At 42.9% G+C, this 19,112-nt stretch overlaps 1 protein-coding gene and 1 long non-coding RNA gene across 5 annotated transcripts in view; one reads left to right on the top strand and one right to left on the bottom strand.

Annotated features, from left to right (window-relative positions):
* Positions 1 to 647: 647 nt before the first annotated feature.
* LOC116834550 (uncharacterized) lies at positions 648 to 8,070 on the bottom strand. Its single transcript, XR_004375977.1, has 3 exons — positions 7,838 to 8,070; positions 7,022 to 7,127; positions 648 to 975 (listed from the first exon to the last, which is right to left on the bottom strand). It is a non-coding gene; the product is annotated as an uncharacterized LOC116834550 (long non-coding RNA).
* A 213-nt stretch (positions 8,071 to 8,283) lies between these two features.
* Positions 8,284 to 19,112, top strand: part of SLC6A13 (solute carrier family 6 member 13) — a 62,182-nt gene continuing 51,353 nt past the window's right edge. For 2 of the 4 annotated variants that reach the window (XM_032796725.1, XM_032796723.1), the window contains exons 1-2: positions 8,284 to 8,350; positions 11,223 to 11,438. In XM_032796725.1, the coding sequence (XP_032652616.1) occupies positions 11,228 to 11,438 (211 nt within the window). In that variant the 5' untranslated portion in view covers positions 8,284 to 8,350; positions 11,223 to 11,227. Of the gene's footprint in view, positions 8,351 to 9,465; positions 9,530 to 11,222; positions 11,439 to 19,112 lie in introns of those variants that run through there. The other 2 variants (XM_075069374.1, XM_032796724.2) reach the window with 2 other exon arrangements.

The following is a 19,112-nucleotide window of genomic DNA, read 5'->3' as shown; positions in this document are numbered from 1 at the left end:
ATTCCCATGCACAAGAGACCAGACAGACTGTACGTTAGAGGAGATGTATCCGGCTCCCCTTTTATTCCATCCTCCCATCTCTGTGCCTTGAGCTGGAATCAAACGTCAGATCAAAATAATAGAGACAAAATGTTCCTGACAAGAAGCAGCTGGAAGTTGATGTATGCAGGGGTTGCACTGAAGTGCTGATTAACCTGACAGGTATGGATGTGACAAGACCAAGCTCAGTAACTTCCCTTTAAAATCTCTGCTGATACTGCACCAAGCATGGATCACTGTGCTCCTATCTGTGTTCCCCTGGCAGCCCCAGGATCCTGTTGTCATCTTCTCAGTGCCAGTTCGGTCAAAGTTTTTTGTTTTATTTTTATCTACAATTTTGCCCAACCAACTAGTGGGGTTTGTCAAAATTAAAAAATTTTCACAGGAAAATGTTTTGATGAAAATAATTTTTTTGAGGGGATATTGGAATGTCATTTTTTTTTTTTTCATTTTGACATTTCCACAATGCTGGAATGTTTCTTTCCATGAAAACTTCTCATATTTTGTCTTTTTATTTAGTTTCAGCAAGAAAACACATGTCAAAGTATTGGATTTTCTGGTGGGATGGGAATTCTGTGTTTTTAACAGCTGTAGCTGGGGCAGTTTTCTGTTCATTCAGTAAATCCTCTGACTTAAGAATGAACATTTTTCAAGCATCTATAAATGAGTCTGAACAAACATTTTAAAATAATTCACTACTTCCTGCCCTGTCTGTGCATCTTTGTTACAGTCTTTTGGGACTTGATTGCAGACTTTGTGTGGAAGAAGCAGGAGAACAGGTGGAAACCCAACTATCTGAGATACGGTCATCCTAGAACTCTTCAGTTCCCTTTCACAGGTGGGAAGATGAACACCTAGTTCATGGTTGTTCTCTAGTTCTTATTGTAAACAGCCCAGTTCTCATTTGTAGTCTTTGCCTTTGTTTAATCCCGATGTCTAGAAGAGTAGATGAAAAGAACATCAGAAGAAAGGAGTGTCCCTATTGCAATAGATGGTCATATTTCTTACCTTTAAAAATAAAAATTGATCAGGTGATTTTTGCATATGCCCAGTTCTTAACCAGCACTGGGGGGACCACCATTCACCCCAAACAGTGACCTCCTTCCATGGCACACAATCCCCACATTTGGTGTGAGCCATACTCTCTGGTTCACCATCAATAGTTAACTATTCATTATCTGAGTTCATTGTCTTCTATGGAAACTTTACAAACATTGCCCTGTCCATGTTCATGCGGTGAGGTGTCTGACCGCAGGAGGACTGGGAGGCTTACACTGGCTACTGCTCACACATCTTGCCATGGAGCCTTGTTGATTCAGGTTACCGGTTTGTGTAGAAGTGGGACTAGCAAGGATTCTAGGGGTATCTAGCTGATGGAGGGAGAGGGCAGGTGTAGGGAGGAGCTGGTGAAAGTGCTGGTGTGAGGACGAGGCTGGTGTTCTAGTGGGGGATCAACACAATGCTAAGTGGAAATCAAAGCAAAGGTAGAATATAGAGTATTACAATCGTGTGTGTGCACTCTGTTTACTTCCTGCCCACATGCAAGCTCTGGTGAGTCCTGTTCTCTCACATGTACACTGTCATGAACTGCTACTCCCATGTGCAATACACACTTGCGCACTCTTTTAAAACCCAGTTTTGATGCTGCACTCACATGAGCATGTACACAAAGATCACTGTGTTCTTGGTCTGGTTCCCAAATGGCATAGAGCAGCTATTCTCAGCAGTTGACTCTGGTTCTGTGCCCACACTGGCTACAACATGAACATTGATTTTAAGTTCACGCTGCTCACACAGAGAACATTCTCACTAGTGTGCTGTAATCCTGGGCTCAGACTGGAGACAATGGGGATATATTCACCCAGCTCAGAACACACAGAAATCACCTGATCCATCAGGAATATTCTCAGCAGCAGGCTGTCTGGTTCTGTACTCACCACGGATAGAATAGGCAATTTCCCTGCGATGTGTTCTGGTCTGGATTCATATTGGCCAGTGAGCTCTAGCTATCACTGTTTATCTCCTGTACACACAGCCTGGTCTTCAGACCAAAAGTATGGGGCAAGGCCCCTGGTTTTTGCAGCACTCCAATGTGGAAATTCTGTTTCTCTTTGGCTCAGAATTCTGGTAGTTCACATAATTAAAAAGACAAATGCTCACAAGGAAGGCGGCTCCTTCCATTTGATCCTTTGATCCTTTACACTAGTAACTCCTACAGAATTAACTGCCTCTACCTGGTCTGTATGCTCCTGAGCAATTAAGCCTCTGCCATGGTCAACTCAAATCTGGCTAGCAATAAGGATGCCTTTCTGTAAATTCAGTCCTGGTTCAAGCAGGAATCACTCACATATGTTTGTTATGGCTGCTTCCTCCATCAGTTGGTCCTAAGTCTGATATAGAATCATAGAAATTTGAGACCATCTGGTCCAGCCCCCTGAGCTGAGGCAGGACCAAGTACACCTATACCATCTCTGACAAGTGTCTTTGTCTATCCCGTTCTTAAAATCTCCCAGTGATGGGGATTCCACAAACTCCCTTGGAAGCCTGTTCCAGTACTTTATCCTTGTAGTTAGAAAGTTTTTCCTAATAACTAATCTAAATCTCCCTTGCTGCAGTTTAAGCCCACTATTTCCTGTTTTACCTTCATTAGACACACAGAACAGTTGATGACTGTCCTCTCTTTAACAGCCCTTACCATATTTGAAGACTGTTATCAAGTTTCTCTTCAGTCTTTTCAAGACTAAACATGACCAGTTTTTTTACCTTTTTTGTATAGGTCAGGGTTTCTAAACCTTTTATCATTTTCATTGCTCTCCACTGGGCTCTCCCATTTGTCTACATCTTTCTTAAAGTCAGGCACCCAAAATTGGACAAAATATTCTGTCTGAGACCTCACCAGTGCCAACTAGAGTTGAGACAATTACCTCCTGTATCTTAGATATGACACTACTGTTAATATAGCCCAGATTGAGATTTGTCTTTGTTGCAGCTGCATCACGTTGTTGACTCATAGTTAGTTTGTGGTCCATTATAACCCCCAAATCGTTTTCAGTGGTAGGCTGTCTAGCCAGTTGTTCCCCATTTTCTATTTGTGCATTTGATTTGTCCTTCCTAAGTGGAATACTTTGCACTTGACTTTATTAAATTTCATCTTACTGATTTCTGATCAACTCATCTAGGACACATTGAATTCTAATCCTGTTCTCCAAAGTGCTTGCAGTCCCTCTCAGCTTGCAGTTATCTGCTAATTTTATAAGAATATTCTCCTCTCCATTAATCCAAATAATTTAATGAAAGTATTGAATAGTACTGGACCCAGGACAGAGACCCCTGTGAGACCCCAACAGATATGACCTCTCACTTTGACAGTGAACTATGGGTAACTACTCTGAGTCCTGTTTTTAACCAGTTGTGCATCCATAGAATCATAGACTATCAGGGTTGGAAGGGACCTCAGGAGGGCATCTAGTCCAACTCCCATCTTTATAGCTACTTCATGTAGATCACATTTTCCATAGTTTGCTTATGAGAACGTCATGTAGGACTGTCAAAAGTCTTACTAAAATACATCATGTCAACTTCTTTCCCCCCATTCACTGGGCCAGTAACCCTGTCAAAGGAGGAAATTAGGTTGGTTTGGCATGCTTTGTTCTTGACAGATCCATTACTTATCACTCCATTATCCTCTAGGTGCTTACAAATTGATTGTTTAATAATTTGTTCCAGTATCTTTCCAGTTAAAGAGAGGCTGATTGGTCTATAATTCCCTGGATCCTCTTGTTCTCATTTTAAAAAAGATAAGAATTTTGTGTTTGCTCTTCTCCAGTCCTCTGGGACCTAGCATATTCTCCATGAGTTCTTGAAGATAATTGCTTATGGTTCTGAGGTTGCTTTAGCTAGTTCCTTAAGTACTACAGGGTAAATTTTGTGAGGCCCTGATGACTTGAATACATCTATCTTATCTAAATATTCTATAGCTTGTTCTTTTCTTTTTCTGGCTTGTGTTCCTTCTCTCTTGTTAATATTAATTGTGTTAAACATCTGGTCACAATTAACCTTTTTAGTGAAGACTAAAGCAAAATAGGCATTAAATATCTCTCATGTTGATGTTGTCCATTATTGGCTTTCCTTCCCCGCTTAAGTAGAGGACCTACACTTTCCTTCATCTTTCTCTTGCACCTAATGTATTTATAGAACTACTTCTTTTTGCCTTTTATGCCCTTGTCTAGATATAATTCATTTTGTCTTAGCCTTTCTGATTTTAAGCAAGTTCCTATAACCTGGCAGGATATCGGTCAGTATATTATCCCCCATCTGTACATATAGGCACCATTTCTACTATCTCTTTCTACAAACACATTCAATTAAGGCCTAGCAGCATTTGAAAAACTGAAATGACCAGTATTCTGTTGGTTATCAGGTAAGTGGAAATGGATAACGTTTACCCTGGCTTTCAGTTCCCAAATCATTTTAATGCAAATTTTGGTCCTGGCATCTGGGAAGTCTCCTGCAGTAACTGCATGAATATATAATTCTGAAACACATGAAAAACATTGATAATTAGTGGGACAGAACTGCAGGGGAGAGGTGGGAATGGGAGAGTAGCAACCTTCCTTGTCCAAATGTTATAGATTGTAATTAGGACAGAGCAAATGCAAAATACAGCAAACAATTTCTTTCTTTATTCCAGGAATTTCTAACCAACAACAGATCGTGCGTCAACCACTTTTCTGGCAACACAGGTTAAACTTTTTGAAAACATCTGAGTGATAAAGGAGCATAAGAGCTGTTGAAAGTAGCTGGGACTTGTTTCTGAGGCACTTTTGAAAATCCACTCTCCTACACAAAGGATGCACCTACTTCATTTAGCAGACGCTGAGGGGAACTCATGTCGCTATGCCTTGCTCAGAAAACAACTCTTAAGGTTTCTTTTCCTTTTGCAGTTTCATTTGAGTAACTGGCTTTGATTGACCCATACTTTAATTTTATACAGCACCTTAGATGTCTGGAGATGGATGGGTCCTTTTAGAAAATACATGAATAAACTATTCCTTTTCTCTTACCCATTTAATGAAAATGTGACATTAGGCCAGACCTAACTGTGATTCCTGTGACACCTTGCTAGAGACTTCCCTGAAACTAGTTATGAAGACTTTTCTTTCTTTCTTTGCATGCAGTTAGCAAGCTGGGTGCCCTGTGCTTGTATATGCTTGTCCTATAGATTTCACTTTGAGTGGTGGGTGCGCAGCCCTTCTGCAAACCTGGCCCTTAGTGTTTATGAAGCACTTTGACTCCCCCAACTCTGAAACTTACTATAGATGTGCAAGCTATTATTTGTTGTTATGCTGACAGTTACCACCCAATCAATGTAACTTCAATTGCTAATGGAACAGATTTAAGAGAAAATCTTTGTAAACACCTTCAGGTAAATGGAATGAGGAATAATAAAATCAACCTAAGTTTATAAAGAGGGGACATTAGTCTTAGGCCTAAAGCAGGTGCATGGCAGACGGGTATCTCAGCTCTACTCCTGGATCAGACTTGCTCTGTGACTGTAGAGAAGAATAAAAAACCCCACAACATCTTTTTGCCCCCAAAACAATCCCCTTATTGAAATTCTCTGCTGTGCACACAATTCTCCCCCTGGGGAGAGGATGAGAGTGAATGAACCACGTGTGATAGGTTTTAGTCATGTCACTTAATGCACCTCTGGAAGTTGCTCAGATATTATGATATAAGAACCTGTATAGAATAGAAGCCACTGAATAATTAAGCTTCACAATAGTCCTGTGAGGTAGTCAGTTTCACTCACCACTGAAATGAGTTACTTCTGAGATGAAGTGGAATAGCTATTTAAAAGCACACAGCAATTCTGCATAGCAGGAAGCAGAAGATACCAGGTCCACTTGAAATGACAGGAGGAATTTAAATAGAATAATTATTTGAGATGGAATTTACTCAGACATCAGGGCAAACACCCTTAATCCTACAGAGTTCTATGGGATATTTAATAGCTATATGTGGTTAGACTTTGATAGGCAATATCACAAGTAACAGAGTCCCCCTAACACCGTGATGGGGCATTGGTTTAATAGTTACTCAGATGGGAGAGCACTGGCCACTGAATTTTCACGACAGCACCTATGTGCCCATTGGACGTCAGTCTACTATAATCTATATATAATAACCTGGCTCAACCAAAATTATCTTGGGAGATACCACAATGAGAGCTGATATGTCAAAGCTGCAGGATCCCTTCTCTTTCCTTTCTTTGTGGATTGGTACCGCATTTGCTTTTCCCTGGTCCTCTGGTATCTCCCCACTTTTCCTTTATTTTAAAATGTATCAGTATCTTGGTAAATTTGATAACTAAATAAGTCTCTTAAGCTGGGACGCATGTTGTCCAAACACACTTATTCTATGTTTGTATTTTCCAGTATTCCTTTACCTGCTTTTTATGATGTTATTTCCATCATATTTCTGATTGTTTGAACCTCTTTTATTCATTCTTCTTATTGAAGACATTTTAAAACGTTCTGTATCTCAGCCATTCTGAGTTCATCCCTTTCCACATTTTTCCCTACAGACCTTTTTTATCCCAACATATTGTTTCAAAGCCCTTCTCATTCCCATAACTCCTTTGGCTGGTATAACTCATTTAAATATGTTGTTGAACTCACAGAATCAGTTAAGGCTTATGACGAAAAGGTATTTGTTCTTTTCTTCTATTTCCAACAATGAGCTATTTTTTTTGTTTTTAATCCTCAGATCTATTGAATTAGTACCCGAATTATACTGACTGCTTGTTCTTTTCCCAGAAGAACTCTGTGGTGTACCTTAATTATGTTATGTTTTAGTCTTCTCAAGCCTTCTTCCGTGCTTGTGGATTTTAATACCTCTTTCCATTGCATTGTGCTCATTCAATACTTTAATTCCTGAAAATGTGCTTTCCTTTATTCTGCTGCATTCTGTGCATTCTTACCTGACTTGGCTCAAGTTAAATAATTTGTTATGACTGGTAATGGACTTCCCAGTTGTCCTCCATTGTTCCTCCCAACTGGCTTCTCTTCTGCCCGAAGCTCTACTTTCTAGATCATAAAGTTGTTGTCTTTGTAACTTGGGAACACCTTTGCATATTTACGCTGATTATCCAATACATGTCTGGGTAGCTAAGTACCTTGTGAGTACAATATACAGTGGTTTCAAGAACTTCCAGGAAATTTTCCATCTTTTTTTTTGTCCTGGGTGGGTCTGTAACAGATGCAACCTATAGTTTTGCCCCCTTTTAATCCACTGTATCATTGTCCAAATTACTTAACTACTACACTCTTCATTGTTAGATTGTATTTTTCACTGGGATATTCCCTAATGTCTCGCCCATTAAGAGTGAGATCTGTGGCAGTTCACTAGTTCTGTAGTTATGCCTTGCGCTCTCTCTTGTGAGACACCAAGGAGACACATCTTCTGTTATTGGAAGACACACCTAGTTAAGAGCTCATTGGCCTGAGAAAGGGGTATGGCAGAGATTAGTGGAATGTACTCCCACCATTGGAGCCTGCCTCCTCCTCCTGCCATCTTAATATCCTGCTTGTGAAATAATTACGGTGTAATAATCCATAATGGAGATTTAAAAATTTGCCCCTCTCTTTCCCCCATCATTAGGAGGTAAATCCATGCAGAGAGGTCACTGGGGTTTGCCCACGTGCTGTGTTCATTCACTAGCATTCCAAGGGAAGGCTTAAATCTGTGTTATAGAGACTGCAGTGAAAATTCACTGTAAGTTAGATTCTGGTCTTACCTGTTTCTGATGCAGCCTGGAACGAGAACTTGCCTCTGGTATGGCCTTGACAGGCATGTGTGAATTTTTCCTTTATTGTCCCTTGAACTGGGGGAAGAGAGACACAGAATGAGTAACAGAGGGAAAGAGAAAGAGAAGTAGATAGAGAGGGGGAGAAACAAACAATGAGAGACAGAGGGACAGAAGTAGACACAGGGTGAGAGACTGACAGACAAAGCAAGGTAGAGGTACACATGAAGCCAGTCCACCCACGCACTCACCCAGCCACCCACACAAGGAGAATGTAAGACACTCACATGGACTGGGGAGAGAGCCCCTTTTGCAATGGCCATGAAATCAGTCATGTGTAGGTTGTTGTCCAGCCCTGAAGGAGTGGGGGAAGGAATGTGGGTTGGGCAAAGTGTAGAATTGCACCACTGCAGAATTTTTCTTCCACGCTTTAAATAGCCAGTACCTTTCACGACTGCCTTCACATTTCCCTCCAACCAGATCCTTGACAGCTCCTCCCTTAAGGTAACTGGCTCACTGTTTGTTTTCTTCTGCTTTCCTTCCCCCTACTCCTTTAGTTACTGTGTGGTTGGCTATTTGTTTAATAATTTTCTAGTGTGTAAAATTATTTTCCCTTATTCTTCTGAGGAATTGCTGTCAGATGCTTGGGTGTGTTCATTACTTCTGTGTGTGTGTGTACACAAGCATACCTTCTGGAGTATGCTGGGGTAGAACCCCCACTCTTCCGGGGGCATCACCACTTGTTGTCATTGTGTTTTTCTGCTCTTTGTGAGAAATGGCTGTACAGGAGAATTAGACGGGGTTTGACAAGCCGCCTCAGTGGGACACAGGAGAGAGCAATGGCAGATGCTGTGTGCAGGAATATAGTTCCATTGCTCAAATAGTTCTCAGCAATCCTTGCTTATGCACAGTACCAAAATACCTGGAGCCATCCTCCTCCTCCTCTGCTGATACGTTTTGCTGCCATTAGTACTCCTTGTAGGGAATGAATAGGCACAAATATCCCATGAATTACTGCAGCAAAATCATAGTACAATCTGCACCCCAAGTCGATGTTTCCCTGCAGTATTCTGAAAACACTGGCAGTGTAGGAATTTGCACTTAATTCAGTCCCAGTCTTTCTCAGTAAAAGACTTTTCTCTAGGGAGCTTTGCAGGACAGTGAGCAAATAGGATTAAAGCAGGGGTGAGCTTTCCTGCCTGCAGAAGCACTTTATTAAATAGTGTCTGAGCACCAGCTCTGCAGGAATCCACAGCTTCTGCAGTCCCAGCCTCTGCTAGCAGGAGTCACTGTAGGGAGAAGCATAGAGGCATTGGCTTTGGGCTGCTCACAGCTATTCTAGCCTCCCCTAGCAGACATTGTAGGGCAATGACTTTAGGGAATGGAGCAGGGGCACTGGCCGGGGAGGAATTCACAGCTGTCACCCCTCCTATGTTACACATAATTTCATAACTGCTCTGCCTTTTCCTCCCCTGTAAGCTGCACCTTTAAATCCCTGAGAACTCAGCTCTCTGCAGAGAGAGGCAGCTATTCTGAGAGGCAGAGCTGCTGCAGCCCGTCGCAGAGGAAACTCACACTGTGCCCTCATCGAAGCTGTACTTTACTGATCGTTCCTGTCAGCGTGGGAAAAAAACCAATTTCTCTCTGAAAAACTTGTATCTTCTCTACTTACAAGTAACACTGGTAAGATCGCTTCACCTGACACTAAAAAAAACAAACCAACACTTTTCCTCTGTCAGTTTGTTTACTTTGTGAATGTGATGTGGTTGGTGCATGTGACATAACTGGGTATAGTTAATCTCATGACTTCCCTGTGAATTTAGTTAATCACCTTCCTCGCTGAAAAAACCTTTATAAACTACAATAGGGGAGTAGAAAAACCCTTATAAAATATCTTCAAGACGTTTTTAAAAAATTAGTTAAGGCTTGTCTCCTACATTGGTACAGCTCCTGGGACAGTGTGGCCTCAGTCCAGATTGGGGCCTTTGGGTGCTAGATCAATATACACAGCTAATATGAGTAATACGTATACTATTTAAAGGATGCACTTTCAGAACTGGAGTGTTTTGAAATGAATCAGTTTTAAATGATAATAAAGAAGGTAGCACCCCTTTAAACCAAAATAAATCCATTAGATTGAAGGTATGTAGGTGCTTTTAGGGTATGGGGAAAAACCCATAACATCCCCTATCAGGAATTGTAAGGAATGATACAAGAGTAACTAGGGCTATGTGTGTGTCTGTGTCCCTCAGCTGCTCTAGCCTGAGAGAGAGGTAAATAGTGAGGTCCCCCAAGAATCTGTATTGGGACCAGTTCTGTTCAATACATTCATAAATGATCAGAAAAAAAGGGGTAAACGATGAGGTAACAAAATTTGCTGACGATACAGAATTTTACTCAAGATAGTTAGGTCCAAAGCTGAATGCAAAGAGTCACAAAACTAGGTGACTGGCCAACAAAATGGCAGGTGAAATTCCAGGTCGGTAAGTGCACCTTGGAGAAAACAATCCCAACTATACATACAAAATGATAAGATCTTGGAGCCATTGTGAACCAGCTGTTCAGTGTGTAATCAGAAAAGATAACAATGTTAGGAACCATTAGGAAAGGGATAGATAATAAGACAGAAAATACCACAATATCACTATATAAATCCATGGTACATTCGCACCATGAATACTGCATTCTTTCTGGTTGCCTCATCTCAAAAAACATATTAGAATGGGAAAAGATACAGAGAAGGGCAACAAAAATGATAGGGGTATGGAACAGCTTGCATAGAAGGAGAGATTAAAAAGACTAGGACTGCTCATTTTAGACAAGAGATGACTAAAGGGGGATAAAATGAGGTTTATAAAATTAAGAATGGTACTGAGCAGGTGACTAAGGAAATTTTATTTAATCCTTGACATAATGCAAGAGCTAGGGGTCACTTGATGAAATTGATAGGCAGCAGATTTAAAACAAACATAAGGAAGTACTTCTCCACACAACACAGAGTTAACCTGTGGAACTCATTGCCAGGGGATGCTGTGAAGGCCAAAATATAACTATGTTCAAATAATAACTAGATCAGTTCATGGAAGACAGGCCCATCAGTGGCTATTAGCCAAGATGGTCAGGGATGCAACCCCATGCTCTGGGTGTCCTCAAGTTTCTGATGGCCAGAAGCTAACCCTGGATGATGGGAGATGGATCATTTGATGATTGCCCTGTTCCGTTCGTTATCTCTGGAGCATCTGGCATTGGCCACTGTTGGAAGACAGGCTACTTGGTTAAATGGACCACTGGTTTGACCCAGTATGATGTTATAAATTTCTGACTTGTTGAATGACTTGTAAACATAATGCTGAAACATGGTACCAATTCATTGAAGGTGGGATGGATTACAGAGTCCCTGGGGCAGTTAGCAATGGAGAGACAATACCTGCTCATCCAGGCATGGAAAAGCAGAAGGAAGAAGAGAAGAATCAAACACTGGAACGAGGCCATTGGAACAACAAGCTGGAATATGTGCTATCGGTGGCTGGGGAGATTATTGGCCTTGGTAATGTCTGGAGGTTCCCTTACCTCTGTTACAAGAATGGTGGAGGTAAGTACAGCCCTAGCTCTAACCACTTACATCAGCTACCCCATCTAGCCGCTGATTTCCCTCCGTTGTTCTCCAATCGCCTTAAAGCTCCATTGGCCTCTTGCATTTTGAATTGCTCTGTGTCTATCCGCACTTGAGAGCTTTGTTTCCAAGATGTGGTCAGTGAACTTGTTTGCACCTCGAGGGTATACACCTGTGTGCACAGAGGGCCTGATTCCTAGAGGTGCTATCCTTTCCCAAGAAATGCATTTCCTTGGGGGCAGAGGCAGCCGTATTCGGTTGGCACCATACATCTTGCAGTTTTTCAGAGTGTCAGTCTGTGCCAAATTTCCCGCAAGTGCTCAGTGTGTTTGTCCACTGCTAGGAAGCTTGTTCCCTAGAGGTTTCCAGAGTCCACATCTCTGTCCCAGGGACCTATTCCCTGAAATGCCTGGGGCCTGGCTGTCTATGCCCAAGAACCAATTTCCCAGCAGTGACCAGGCTGGAGTTCTTCACATGCAGGCCTGGCATATCTGCATATTTCCTGGAAGCTCCTGATGAGTTAAGGACTCCTGGTGTAGCACAGGGGTTCTCAACCTTTTTCTTTCTGACGCCCCCCCCAATACGCTGTAAAAACTCCATGGCCCACCAGTGCCACAACGACTTTTTCTACATGTAAAACCAGGTCCAGTGCTACATCACAGGGGGCCCCACGAAGCTAAATTGCTCAGGCTTCAGCCCCGTGTGGCAAAGCTCGGGGCCTTGGGCTGCAGTCCTGTGGGGTGGAGCTTTGGTTTTCTGCCTTGGGCCCCAGCAAATCTAATGCCGGTCATGCTTGGTGGACCCCCAGACCCCTGCTTGAGAACCACTGGTGCAGTATACATCCTGGAGGGTACCCAGCATGTCCGTCTGGCCCTGCAGGGATGCCTGTCATGTACTCGTGTGTGTAGCAGTGATGAGATCCTGTAACATGTATGTATTAAACCATTGTAAGCAAAGGACCTGTCTGCCATGAAGGTGAACATTTAATAATTAAATGCCTGTGCACCCTGAGGGCACCAGTTTTCCAGAGGTGCCAGGCACACAGCATGACTGAGGGGATTCAGGCCTAGTTTCTCTATCCTATCATGTACCTCTCTTCTGGTATGTATTGCTAGTCAATGGGTGCTAACATGAGTGGTACACTGTCTCCAGGAAAGACATTGGGGGTGAGTGCAAGCACAGAGACAACAGAGTCTATGAGGTGGGCTTTATGGGGAACAGAGCTGAGGTAGTATTCAGAGTCTCCTCTGGCATCTGTGAAGAACCCCAGCATTGCTGCCTTTCCCTGCAAAATCATCTTGCCTGACTGTGGCGGTGTGTACGTGAGATGCGTGCACACTCATGTACGTGTGTAACGTGTGTGACACAGTGTAATGTAGGTGGGAGATGGAGTGTGCATCTTTATGTGTGCGAGACACCTGCCTTCCAAGCACCCTGGGGCTTTGCAGGTAATAATTAGTAACGGATACATGAGCCTGTGGGGGGTATTTCCATGCATCTTCTCTATGGGGAATTCCTCAGTGCAGCAAATTCACTTTGTGGGTGGATTGTTGGTTTTAGGTTTTGCTGTTAGACTTTTTTCTTAAAGAAAAATTGAAATCCTCTCCCCTTGCCCCAAGTCCTGCTAGAGGTCAGAGAGATTTCTGTGTTTTCTGTGGAGAACTTCTCCAAGGTGTGGACCAGGAATTTCCCCTGTTTGTGTTTGGTGATTTATTGCTAATCAGACTCTCTGGAAGTTCTCAGTTGGCAAAGTGAGTGGCCTGAGGACCTTGCACTGAAATCTCCTGGATTTCACTTGGAAAAGTCTCTTGGGTCTAACTAAACCACTTTCTCATGCCATTGGCACGAAGAGGATTAGCCAGTTAGCTGCTTCCACATTGGCTTTCACTTGGTATTTGCTACTTTTCACCTGGTGCTTGAGAATGTTGTTGTTGTTGTTTTATTTTTGAGGGGGGATTAGAAGGGAGGATTTTTTCATTTTTAATCTGGAACGTATCTAGGTCACTAGCTGCATGGTTTCTGCTTTCATTCACTGTACTGTTCCCATGGGCTCCCTGCACAGCCCCTGGAAGTACTTAAGGATAATGTGAAGACTGGTCACTGCTGGAATGGGAAAAGCAGCTCACAGAGCCACCTTCCTGCCGCTATTGCTGGTGTTTGTTAGTTTGGTTATCAAGTGCTAGAGTCCTGTGAGGAAAGGGACGGCTGTGGGTGGTGTAGAACCTTTGTGAAGCTGTCTTATCAGAGAGAACCCAGTTTGGTCAGATAGCTCAGGATATAGAGAGATAGACTTCCCAAATTTCATCAGTGCTAGAGGTGAGCCAGACCCAGAACTATGGATCCAAACACACTCAGGCTGGGGTGAAATCTGTATCAGAATCTGGCATCTGGGGACAGAAACTGTGTGAAATTATTTGTGCAATATTTTTCAACAGAAAATGCAGATTCAGTTTGATCAAAACAATTTGTGAATTCAGACTGATTTTCATAAATTGTTTCAATCAGGGGGAAAGAACTCTGGAAATGTCAAAATGGTTTGTTTCAGCATTTCCAAAACAAAATGTTTCATTTTGGAAGGACATTTTGTTTCATAGCATCCTTCAATTATTTTTAAAAAAAATTAAACATTTAAGAACATCAAAATCAAAATGAAACTTTTTTGACATTTTGGTTCACTAAACATATTTGAAATATTTTTCTTTTGCGTTGACCAGAAATTAATATTTTATTTTTCAAAAAAAAATTTGGACCTGCACTTGAACTGGATATTTTGCACTTGGGACATTTAGCTGCCTTCCTCCAAGGTTAGAACAAGAATGATTGATTCATATGGTGACTCTTTTTTTTTTGTAAAATAAAGAAGTGTTTGCCAAACAGCCTTTATTGGGGAAGAGGAAAGTAAAATCCAGGATAGCTGAGAAATTATCTATTTGAATTACGTGAAACAGGGCAGCTTGTTACTTTTCCTTACTTTTTGGCTCATTTCCACTTTGCAAACAAAGAATCATCTTTTGAATATTTAGAGTTCAGTATCCAATACCCAAATCCAACATGAAAAAATAACTGTTCCTCCTTTTTCATTCTGACTGGGCGTAGGTGGTACCCCCTTGGAAGGGGTTAAACCCTCTCTATGGCTGTTGGCCTCTCTGATTGAGAAATACTGGGGAAGCTTGTCTACGTGGGTGTGCGTGGGTGTGCCTCTGTCCTCTCTCCCTATGTGTCATCCCCACGTACACACTATCTCTGGTCTTGTGCTTGGTCGGAATCTTATTTGTGAGAACAAAGCAATAACACAAAGGAACAGAGGGAGGCTAGAAATACAAAGTAAGACCTCAGAGTCCTTTATTGGGGTCAAACTCCCCCAGCTTCACTAGATTAAAAACTCTGTAAGGGCTTCAGGATTTGACCTAGCCTGTGCCTGGGGCAAGATAAAATGAGATTCAAACTGGGAAAATTGAACCAAGACTTGAGCCTGTCTCAGAGATGGAATTAAGAGGCGTCTCTTGAAGTACAAAACGGAAACCTATAACGAGATTGGCTCTGTTGTAACTGCTCCCTCTGACTGTTGTCCTGTCTGTAGGGCCTCAGGCCTGAGCAGTTGTGAAATGTCCTTAATCTACTACATTATACGACTCTTCGACTGTCTGTGTAGTGGCAATCCTACCCCCATCCCCCACTGCTGTAACTACATCAGAGGTCCTTGTGTTTTACACCTGGTACGTAACCAGTCTCAGTCATAGTTCCTTATCATGGTTGTGACATGTATTTTCCAGTCTGTTCAGGCAAGAAAAAATGGTCATGTAATGACTTTGTATGTGTGATGCCAACTGCTGGCTGGGCCACAAGGAGGCTAAGAGACTGCCAGACCTAACAAAGCATCCTCCTTTACTACTAGATGTCTGGGAGCCTATGAAGGGGCCTATAGGCCTTCATTTTCAGACTCCTTGCGCGTCTTTCCTGTGAGCTTGATACAAATAGCGTGCTACCAGATATCTGAAGGGGTCCAGTGTACGGCACTTTCACCGTAACCCCCTGCAAGGCACAAGGTACACATGGAGGTTCCAAGAGAAAAGAATGGTGAAAGCTGTTTGGCCAGTCAAGTGTGACAATGCCGCAGGTAATCTATGTGGGAAAGTGCTAAGGGTGAGACTAGGCTTTGCTTGGAAGTGAGACAGGGAAGTGATAGAAGAGGTGCCCCAGGTACATGTGTGTGATGACCTACCCTTGCATCCTCATGCCTGAGGTGTGCAATGGAGTGGTGTCTCAAGCACAGGTGATGCTGCACCCCCTGGTTTAAAGTGGTTTCCACCATGTTCGGGGTTTACAGTTTTGTTCAATGGCTCTCCAAACCCCCACTATACAAATTGTTCCTGCGCTCCTGGTCTCAAAGCAGGAAGCCCTGTAATTGACTGGCATTGAAGGCCCCTATGCCTCACACAAAGGCAAAGCGAGGATGTGTCAGCTGGAGGTCAGGCAGAGGCGATCCTGTTGAGCTTTGGGTTGTACGCTCCAGGAAATAGCCACTTGACACTCACACATGTGCAGACTTGATTGTGAGTCATTTTATGATCCGTTCAGTAGAAGGGGAGTCTGAGGTAAGATTCCAAAATGCGCAAACCTTTAGGTTTATTGGAAGCCATCATGCTAATGGACAAACTGGAGAAGCATTTCTCAAACTGTGGCTTGGGACAGCAAAGTGGGTTGCAATTCCATTTTAATGTGAGGGATGACATTAGATTTTCTGGGCCCAGGCCCAAAGCTGGACTCCCATTGCCTGGGGCCGAAGCCGTAGCCTGAGTCCCACCACCCAGGGCTGAGGGCTTCAGACCTGGGTGGCAAGGCTCAGTTTACAGGCCCCTTGCCTGAGGCTGAAGCCCTTGGGCTTCGGCTTTGCCCTCCCACCCCCCACATCCAGGGTGGTGGGGCTTTGGCTTTGGTCCCCCAGCCAGGGGCAGCGGGACTCACGTGGGGTCAGACTTTGGTCCTCCCTCCGGGGGCCATGAAGTAATTTTTATTGTCAGGGGTCATGGTGCAATAAAGTTTGAGAACCCCTGAACTAGAGAGAGCCAGAGATCCTGAGGAAGAGGGAGGGCCAGAGCTCAGGGTCCAAGTGGATGAAGCCCAAGACAACTATTGTTGCTAGGTAAGGGAGGTCATTTGGTTGCCTGTGTGAAATAGTGAAGGAGGCTGCAGTACTTTTCCTACTGGACAGAGGTCCCCCTCAGAAAGACACCCCGCTCCACATGGCACCAACAGCCTTGAGGACATTCTCAAAAGAGGTCAAGGACTGTGAGTAGGCCATGAAGACTGGTCTCCCCTTTTGTTCCTGGAGATGGCCTCTCTGCCTCAGGGCTGAACCTTCCTGGGGATGGGGACAGTGTGGGGAGGCTGGTGTTGCTGTCCCCTGGTGAGCCTGTTCTGTGCGTGAGGAGAGGACGTTTGCCTCCAGAGCTCTCAAGCCAGCCCCTTTTACTAACATTACTTTCATGTGGATTATTTTTCAAAGTTTGTGTGGGAAGATAGCAACCCAACCAAAGGGGCCAGCTTTAGCTCAGCACTGAACTTTGAAAAACAAGAGAGAGCAATTCTGAAGCAAAAGCATCTGACTGGCTGAACTCCTTTCTGTTGGAGGAGGCGAAATCATCACCTCTGGGCTCCCATTCAGTCAGTAAAGCGGCCTCTTTCTGTGTCATAGCCCAGTGCCTCTATAGAAGGACCAGTCTACTTCCGCACTAGCCTGGGCAGACTTCAATGGCAGAGTGTCAGGACCAAGTAGAAAAGCAGACGCAGGAGCTTTGCTAATTCAGGGCTGAATGAAGTTCATTATAATTTGCAATTTCTCACAGTTACAGTATTGGTCTGGCCTGGGGATGGAGGAAGGCATTTAATAACAGCAGCAATTAGTGCACAGGAACAGTGTTAAACCTTGAAAGAGCCCGTTAGAGTAGGAGAACCAGGCAGAGAAACAGCTCTTGAGTTTTTCTGAGCAAGTTCACCCATTTCATTCAGCACAAATTACTCCTTTAGGTAAAATGGTTGTCAGCCAGATCCATTCTCAAGCCAATGCTGATGTGATGTAAACTGGAGCACCTTCTGTGTGTGCCATGGGATCACTCCAGAACCACTTGGATACACACAGCGGAACCGTGGTGCTCCTGCAGCTCACCCAAAGATGTCTTTAGAAAACTTTTCTGGCCAAAAAATTAATTTCCTTAAAACCGTTCCCACTCCTGTATCAGCAGGATGCCAGCTGGCTTGGAGGTAGGGTATATGGTGGTGTGAGAATAACTGTACTGGAGTAGCAGCAGATTTGAAAAACAAGAGATTTCGTTAAGAAGCTTAATTCAACTATATGGGTAGGAGAGAGAAGGAAAGCTTCTAGGCTTGTTCCAGAACTCCACCTCCACAATTCCCCCAACAGGACACTGAGTGATGACTGCCTGAGCCAATAAAATGCAAGATAGAAGTATTGCATCCTCAGAACTTTTGGTGGATCAAGTTACTGTGAGTGGGAAGGATGCTGTTACCTTGCTACTCTGGGGACATGATTAAGGCCTGGTCTACACACAGGTGGTTGGGTGTGATTTTTTTTGTACCAATCTGGTTATACAAGTACAAGCCTAGCATGGACACAGTTGTATCAGCACAAATGAGGTCCCCCATAGACTATTCCTATGAGAGAAGGGGAATAAACTATATATAGGAATGAACTATATCAATATAAGCACCTTTATACTGGTATAACTCTGTCCACACTAGGCAGATGTACTGGTATAACAATACCAGCATAGTTAAAGTGGTACAACTTTTGTGTCTAGGCAAAAAGTAATTTTCTCATCCCCCACTCTCTCCTCCCCAGCATCCTGGCACTGCAAGTTGCACTAACAAGTGAAAAGCTGTTAAAATAAAATCATTCAAGATTAGAGCTCATTGACAAATAAAAATTAATTACATACACCAATTATAACTGGTTTCATTTTTTGGTGACATTTTAATTGAAAACGTGAATCAAGTTTTATTTCCCATGTTTTCAATTTTTGGAATATTTTTTTCAAAAAGGTTTTTGGTCACCTTAGACACAAGACGTGTGTGTTTTAAATCAAAATACAGTATTTAAATAACAATTCATTTGAAAACTGAAAACAATAACTGATTAATGAAAATTTTTTATTTAAAATATTTTGTTAAAATTTTCAATATGGGGCATTTTTGGACAAGATTTCATTAGAAAATTTTGGAGCAGCTCCGCATAATATTCCCACCCTCCCTTACAGACTTAGGCTCTAATCCTACAAAGATTTATGATGTGCCTAACTTTACTTGTGTGAATAGTCCCAGGGACTTCAATAGGGACTATTCACATAAGTAAAGCTACACACGTAGGTAAATCCCTGTTGAAGTCCCTGGGACTATTCACGTAAGTAAAATTACACACGCAGGTAAATCTTTGCAGGTTCAGGGCCTTCCTAGCACATTGACGTCTGGCTGACCCATTAGTTCTAATCTCTGCAGACCCTGGGCCTGGTCCAGTCATGGTTTTGCTCAGTAATTACTGTGGGATTTTCATTGGAAAAGTGTGGAATTTCTCAACTGTCACTGTCATGTTGGACTCTGCAGACCCCTCAGTGTCTGCCAGGTGACTTGCTAGCATCT

The sequence above is a fragment of the Chelonoidis abingdonii genome, chromosome 1, assembly GCF_003597395.2.
Source record: "Chelonoidis abingdonii isolate Lonesome George chromosome 1, CheloAbing_2.0, whole genome shotgun sequence".
Classification (NCBI taxonomy): Eukaryota; Metazoa; Chordata; order Testudines; family Testudinidae; genus Chelonoidis; species Chelonoidis abingdonii.
This window is presented reverse-complemented; position numbering and strand designations above follow the sequence as displayed.